Raw genomic sequence first — 7,761 nt, 5'->3', positions numbered from 1 at the left:
TATTGTAGGCAAATTGCGTAGACGTAATGATAGTAGACGACTGTATGGTTGGCCTTGGATTCAAGAACAATACCCCGAACAATACCCAATATTTTCTTAGCTTAAAACGGTTTGAAACCAGAATTAAAACACCCTCGTATATACTTTATTATTATTAAACTTAAATTAAAATTATAATTTTAATTATAAACTAGTTAAAGACCCGCGAATTTGCGGGTTTTATTTAAGAAATTTTTTCATAGAGAAGAACAATCCTAATAAATGTTTGAAGATTCATATGCTACATATGAAATAAGGTGAAAGTAAGTTTGAGATAAAAACATGATCTCTGATGAAACATAAGTTTGTAATAAGAATATAAATAACTGCAATAACGAAATAAACATAATTTATATAGGTATTGATTCCCATTGGTGGTTAGTGGAAATTAATCGTTTGTTGTAGTTGTGATGTGCAAGCCATGCCAATGATCTTTGTCTTATAGTCAATATATCTTGCATCTTCTTCAAGATAGTGATGCGCAATTCATCTGCCTGTAAAAGGAGAAATAATTGACTAAATTGTATCACATATGCTATGTTTACATTCATTGTAACTTAAGTAACTCAAATATTGAAGATGTTACATGATCATAATAGTTTTTGACAACAGATAATTTTCCCAGATTTTCTGACATTTGATTTGAGAAATTATTCATAGAAGAAAAGTCTCGTTTATCAACAAATGATTTTCCTGAAAAAGATACATTTAAGGTATCCTGCAAATTTGTCATGTCAGTTGTAATTGTCATTTCTTCCTTTAGAGCAACTATTTTCAAAGTTTCCATGTTTTCCGCTGAGTAGAACGTGGTTAGTAATTAACTGAAATACAAAATCTTATTGTATTAATAATAAGTAAACATACACATTGTTGTTTCTGACATAGTACTACATTAGATTAGTTATATTAATACATGTATAGATGTAGATAAAAATACGTAAATGTAAAATATATTTACCGTGAGTATATGTGATGGTCTAAATCCACCAACCCATGCGAGAAACTGTTCTACAGGAGACATCCAAGATGCCAAAACGATATTCAAGACATTGATCTTTGATGCATAACATTTTAATTTGATTAATTTAATGTAATGATTAAAGACACTGTTGTTTATAGGATATATATCGTTGTCAGTACGTTGCTGCAACAATTCTTTTTTTAAACTTATAATCATTTGATCTAGTTCTTGGAACCAAATATTGTATTCTCGTGCAAAGTTGACAGGGTCTGCATTGTAAGTTAGACAAATTAAAAAAAAAATAAGCAAGACTGTTTTGTAAAATAAAAATAAGTTTTTTTGTAGTTTATTAAGACTTTCATACCACGATTGGCATTAATGATGGTGATATCCTGTAAATATAATGATTTGTAACAAATTAATATTGAAGATATAAATACCATAAGAAATTAAAGTTATTTAGTATGTTTTATTAATATAAAGAAAAAAATGAGAAATTTGATTACAAACCTGAATTCTTGGTTGATGTTGGTTTTCAAGGTGCTCAGCTACATGTTGAATTGTGTTTTTCATGTTATGAAAGCATGCCTATAAAGAAAGTAACTACCTTATGACCAAGTAGTCCATCAATGGGTGTATATTTTCTTTATGTGTGAAATTTGTATTTCAAAGTTTGTCTAATCAAATGGTTCAAACATTCAAGGAGCCTAAATAGTTAATTGTTAATTTTTTTTATATTAAGACCAAATGTCTATCAAGTAAGTAAGTAAAGTATTGTCATGTACTCCAGGACTATGTATCTTTTGAATTTGTTAAGTTGCTATGTAAACACCAATTAACTCAAATGGATCAAGCATCCAAGTAGGCTAAACAGTTAGTTGGTAAAAAAAAATTATAATACGATTTCAAGGCTAAGAATACAATGATATTTAAATTATATCATGCACAATTATTCTTTAGTATTTTTTTAACCTACAAAATAGGACCATTCATACAATGAAGTGTAAAAAAAAAACAGCATGACTGATCATAACGTATTACTAAGTTTGTATTAACAAACAAAGATAAAAATACCTCTTTCAGGATTCTGTGTTTTTGTACAGCCAGTCTATTTTGTTCCTTTTTTTTTTGTTTCTTTTGTTCTTGTTATTTAGATACACCAATACGGATTGTTAATATACTTATAGTAGAAGATAAAACAAATATGAATGTTAAGCATAAAAAGGAAATCGTTTAATGAAGATGAACCTATTGTTGGGTTGACAATTGTTTTTTCTTATATGGACCACGCTTCTTCTTGGAATTGTTGGTAGAGGTAGAAGCATCTTGATTAATTTTGATACTATTAAGCACGATGAATTCGTTACAGTCACGGTATGATCGTATTTTGTAATTTTTTTTTTTTTTACAGAATTTGAGGCCGTAGGGCTAAATATATTTTATGGTGATTTAGGTTGTAATGTTAATTGAAAAAGATATTTGAAAAAAGTATTAATATTGAAAATTTGATTTGGTTGATTTTTTCCTTATTTTGTGATGGTTGTAGTTGACTATTTTAGATTAGTTGCAAAAAATAAGGAGTTTGCTTCTAAATAAGTGGCAAGATAATGTAAACATTTCACGTAATCTAATTCAATTGAAAAAGTTAATGTGTAATTATTTAAAAAATCAGGTAAATAAGTATATTATATCTCAGCTTAATTGTTGACAATTTTGTAATTTGAATTGATTGAGTTATACGAATACATCATTTTTTCATATTGATAATAGAACTAATTTAGATGATATAAGGTGTTGAACCAAGAATGAGAACAAACATTTACATAAGAAGGAAACAACAGTGGAGTTGAATGTTTGTTTAAATTAAAGTACACTTTATAGATAGATCAATTAAACCAAAAACATTCATTCAATGCATATTTAAGAACAACGTGCAGTAGCATGATTGAGAAAAACGTTTAAACAAAAGTACACTTCAATAGTTTAATGATTGACGAATTAAACTCAAACAACAGTCAATGCGTATATCACTTCATTCCATCTTTTTTAATGTCGTTGTAATCTATGTGAGATGAATTGGAAGCTGCTGGTTACGTAGTTCTAGTTATGGTGCAGATTAATTAAATGGCCTGCAATACACACTAAAAATGAGTTAGCACAAGTTTTTTTTTTTTTTTTTTTTTTTTTTTTTTTGGCTTTTACAGGATATATTTAGACACATTTGATTTAAACTCTGCAACATTACAAAAAAAAAAAAAACGGTTTTAATTTTAATAACATAGCAAAACTACATACCAAAGTGTCATACCTGTATTAAGTTTCAATTTAGCAAAAGTTGTGTCACCTAACGATGATGTCAATGAGCCTGAAAGTTTTCACATTTACACAAATATTATTTGTTAATTGACTAATATAGTATCTGTTTACTATTACTATTGTTCCAAAGGGCAGTGCATTTAAATTATTTGTAATAGGGATTACAAATAAACTGATTCAAAGGAATTTAATTAAAAAGTACATATTTTTATGTATATTTCGAAAATATAATGAGTATATTGTTAATCAAAACTAATACCTCTTGATCCATCATAACCATCTCAACTGATGCAACAACATTTGGTGCGTTATGATAGGTTCGTTTCCATACAGTAAACAACTTCACTCGAATGCTTGGATCAACAACATTTGGTGTTAGCAAATTCAAAGGCACAAAAAACTTGCTCGTCAGCCATTGGAATGATTGAGTGTATTTGAGAAATCGATTTTTTGTATATTGCTGTGTGAGTTTCGAATGACGATAGCAGCAACAATTGATCGCGTTTTATAGATCATATTTTGGTGATAACAGCCGATAATTATGTGAAGATTATGGAATTGATTCAAATTGATTTGAAATTTGAATTGGATTGGGAGGATTATACGGTACAGTTGGGTTTACAATAGTATTTATGGCTAAGATCATAAATTGATGAAAAAAACAGTAGACTTTATATACCTAATGGGATCCCTTAATATTCTCTTTTTTTGTTTAATCCCCTATTACGGAAGATCCCGTATTTTAATATATAATTGATTAATTTTATTAATTGTTTATTTACATATATACTCGGTTTTTTGTCATTGACTTTTTAAGTTACCAAACGTGTTTCTAAACTTACATCCTTTTTTTTAGGTAATCGGTGTATACCCCAAATGATATAGGGGTAGTATAGTAATGTGTGTTTAAATTGAATTTTGCATTAAGTAATAATGATTTCACATTATGATCCAATGGTTATAATTAATTTTTAGGATTGAATTAATGGTCAAGATGTCTTTATTGAAAAAAATATTACTTAATTTTGCTTTTATTTTAATAGGAAGAGGGATATAAACACAGAAAAAGAAAAGAAAAGAACTATTGTGTGTATAACTTCGTCGAGCAAACTGCCTTTTATAGGCATATTTCCTGAATTTGGTCCTCATGCGATCGCATGGGTTTTCAGTGCTTTTGCCATGCGATCGCATGGCTGGGCTGGACAGCTCAAAATGTTTTTGTTTTCTAGTTCGTCGACATAATATTATTGTAGCAAATAGTGTTTTTGGTCCCCATGCGATCACATGGGCTTTTGGTGTATCTGCCATGCGATCGCATGGCTAGTCTGGCCTTTTGTTTGCTAGTTTGTCGACATATTATTCACTGTAGCAAATAGTGTTTTACTGTTACAAATAGTGTTCACTGTAGCAGATAGTGTTTTACTGTAGCAAAGTCGGTTTCACTGTAGCAAATAGTGTTTTTACTGTAGCAAAGTCGTTTTCACTGTAGTAAATAGTGTTTTACTGTAGCAAAGTCGTTTTTACTTGTACATCTTATAATATATATATACACATACATATAATTGTTCGTGAATCGTCGAGAATAGTCAAAGGTAATTGAATATATGAAACAGTTCTAAAATTTTGAGACTCAATCTAACAGACTTTGTTTAACGTGTCAAAATAATAAATCGTATAGAGAATTGGTTTAAATAAGTTGAAATTTTTCGGGTCATCACATGTTTGTTCTAAAAAAAACATTAACTATAAAAATATGAGTCATATCTTTAGACATGGTGGTGCCCTACACAATCTAAGTGCTATTTTGTAAAAAATAATAATAATAATAAAACAAGTATAAGAAGTAGTAGGGTCATTAGACCTCACTACGTAGAAGGTAGATTCGCCTATTTAAGTGGATTAATGCGATTCATGACCAGTTTGTACCCAAACCTAACCTATTTGATCCATGACACATCTCAGTCTATTTGTTAGGTAGATTATTTTCCCTCTTAAGAAATGTCCAAATGAATTAAACGAATGGTTTAATTCTGTACGTTGTTGTTGTACGATGGGCTCGGGCGTTGCAATGAAAATTGATTTTAGTGAAATATAGAAAATCGTACATATTAATGGTGTAATCAAATGAAGGATTTTGAAACAAAAAGAGGAAAAATATAAAGAAATGAAAGATTTTATAAACAGATAAGAAAAAACTAAATTATTAAATTTGAGAAATAAAAAATTAAAAAGTTAATAGATGAAACTGAAAAAGTAAATCGGAAGAAGTAAACTTCTTATACCATTACTTTATGCATGTATAAATAAAAATATACTCCGTTTATATATATATATATATATATATATATATATATATATATATATATATATATATATATATATATATATAATTAAAAAAATAATGGATAAAACTGTAAAGTTAATAAAAATATTGTGCGATAATGTTTTTTTTCCTTCTTAAAAGTCCTTGTTTTTTATTTGTGAATTTCTCCCTTTGTCTCAGTTTAATTGTTTTTATATAAAAAAACACGTAATTTAAGAAATAGCAATTGTTATATGCATTTTGTTTTTAATTTGAAATATTTTAAAATGAAATACTATAGAATAAATTACACTAATGAGGGATGGAGTATTAAAATGGATGGATCATGAAAAAATAAAAATAAAATAAATTGGAGTACCAATTTTTAATGTTATCTTCGACACGCGTGAAAAGGACTCTTACAAACAAAGCTACTTCAAAATAAAACACTCACATTTGCAAAACGTCCCAAATTATCTTTTAAAAAAATGACAATTTCCGAGCTAGTTTTTGTTCCATTTCCGGGAGCCGGCCACTTACCGCAGTCGGTAGAGCTAGCCAAACTTCTGATCCACCGTACTCCCCACCTTTCCGTCACCATCATCATCATGACCCTCCCCTTTGAACCGAAACACACTACCGAATATTCGATATCCACTTCTCGTTTACGTTTCGTCAACACCCCTTGTGATGAGTCAGCAAAAGCGCATATCATACCCAATACATTTTACTCAGCTTTAATCGAACACCACAAGACTAATGTTCGAAAAATCATCCACGACACTATTGAAGCTAGTTCGGTTCGTCTTGTTGGGTTCGTCGTTGACATGTTTTGTGTAGCCATGATTGATGTTGCAAACGAGTTTAAAGTTCCAACTTATATTTATTTCCCCTCCAATTCTGCCACGCTTGGCCAGCTATTTTACTTGCAGGCGAAACGTGACGTAGAGAATTATGATGTGACAGAGTATAAAGACTCGGGATTGGAGCTACCAATCCCGAGTTACCACAACCCACTTCCAACTAAAGTTTTACCTTCGGTAGTTTTTGACAAAAAATATGCTTCAAAATTTTATCTTGATCTAGCAATAAGATATCGTGAGTCGAAGGGTATTATCGTAAATACTTTTCAAGAACTCGAAACTCGAGGTGTTGAAGCTCTTTTGAGTAGCTACCATGATATCCCTCCCGTGTTTCCGGTCGGGCCGATACTAAACATTAAGAACCCGACCGATAGTAATAAGGTTGAGATAATGACATGGTTAAACGACCAACCCGAGAGTTCTGTTGTGTTCCTTTGTTTCGGGAGCTCGGGAAGCTTTGATGAGGCACAAGTGAAAGAGATTGCGATAGCAATTGAGCGAAGTGGGTTTAAGTTACTCTGGTCTCTCCGTCGTGCACCGTCTTTGAATGGAAAGATAGAGGGACCAGAAGAACCTGAAGAGCCCGAAAAGCTCTTTCCAAAAGGGTTCCTTGAACGAATGTCGAGTATGGGGAAAGTGATCGGATGGGCCCCACAAACCGCGGTGTTGGCCCATTCTTCAATTGGAGGGTTTGTGTCACATTGTGGGTGGAACTCGATTTTGGAGAGCATATGGTTTGGGGTTCCAATAGCGGCTTGGCCAATTTACGCCGAGCAACAACTTAATGCTTTTGAAATGGTGGTGGATTTGGGATTGGCTGTTGAGATTAAGATTGATTATCGGTCAGGGATGAGTGTGAGTGCGAACGAAATTGAAAATGGGATTCAAAAGTTAATGAATGATATCGAGATTAAGAAGAAAGTTAAGGAAATGAAAGAAAAAAGCCGGTTAACGCATTCAAAGGGTGGATCTTCGTATGCATTTGTTGAACGTTTGATCGATGAGTTAACCATCAGTGAGTAAAAATTACTTCATTTGGTTTGCAAAAGTCTAATTGCGTTTTGTTTTTTTCCATCCACAATTTGAAGATCAAATTATCAGATATGGTATATGTTGGACTGTTGGTAAAATTATGTATTTTTAATACTCAATTTATGACCCGGGAAACATAAGCTTTCATTATCTTTATCCATGTCATTTAAAATAAGTACTCCGTAGTAATTTTCGACGGTAAAAGGTTGATAATCGATAACTCATACTGATTTATTTGGCGATTGTGA

At 30.9% G+C, this 7,761-nt stretch overlaps 2 protein-coding genes across 2 annotated transcripts; one reads left to right on the top strand and one right to left on the bottom strand.

The window, feature by feature from the left end:
- Positions 1-389: 389 nt before the first annotated feature.
- LOC139866657 (transcription factor TGA2.1-like) lies at positions 390-1,573 on the bottom strand. Its single transcript, XM_071854976.1, has 5 exons — positions 1,511-1,573; positions 1,365-1,392; positions 998-1,269; positions 626-757; positions 390-533 (listed from the first exon to the last, which is right to left on the bottom strand). The coding sequence occupies exons 1-5, from the start codon at positions 1,571-1,573 to the stop codon at positions 390-392; spliced, it is 639 nt and encodes a 212-aa protein (XP_071711077.1).
- Positions 1,574-6,106: 4,533 nt separating this feature from the next.
- Positions 6,107-7,504, top strand: LOC139859698 (UDP-glycosyltransferase 71E1-like). The gene has a single exon (XM_071848478.1). The coding sequence runs from the start codon at positions 6,107-6,109 to the stop codon at positions 7,502-7,504; it is 1,398 nt and encodes a 465-aa protein (XP_071704579.1).
- Positions 7,505-7,761: the final 257 nt, after the last annotated feature.

This window comes from Rutidosis leptorrhynchoides, chromosome 1 (assembly GCF_046630445.1).
Source record: "Rutidosis leptorrhynchoides isolate AG116_Rl617_1_P2 chromosome 1, CSIRO_AGI_Rlap_v1, whole genome shotgun sequence".
NCBI lineage: Eukaryota > Viridiplantae > Streptophyta > Magnoliopsida > Asterales > Asteraceae > Rutidosis > Rutidosis leptorrhynchoides.
Note: the sequence above shows the minus strand (reverse complement) of the source record. Positions and strands in the feature narration are given on the sequence as shown.

Coding starts and splice junctions, on each gene's coding strand:
- LOC139866657 (XM_071854976.1), bottom strand. CDS start 1,573: ATGAAAAACACAATTCAACATGTAGCTGAGCACCTTGAAAACCAACAT. Junction 1,393..1,510: donor AACATCAACCAAGAATTCAG/GTTTGTAATCAA, acceptor TTATATTTACAG/GATATCACCATCATTAATGC. Junction 534..625: donor TCAAAAACTATTATGATCAT/GTAACATCTTCA, acceptor CTCCTTTTACAG/GCAGATGAATTGCGCATCAC.
- LOC139859698 (XM_071848478.1), top strand. CDS start 6,107: ATGACAATTTCCGAGCTAGTTTTTGTTCCATTTCCGGGAGCCGGCCAC.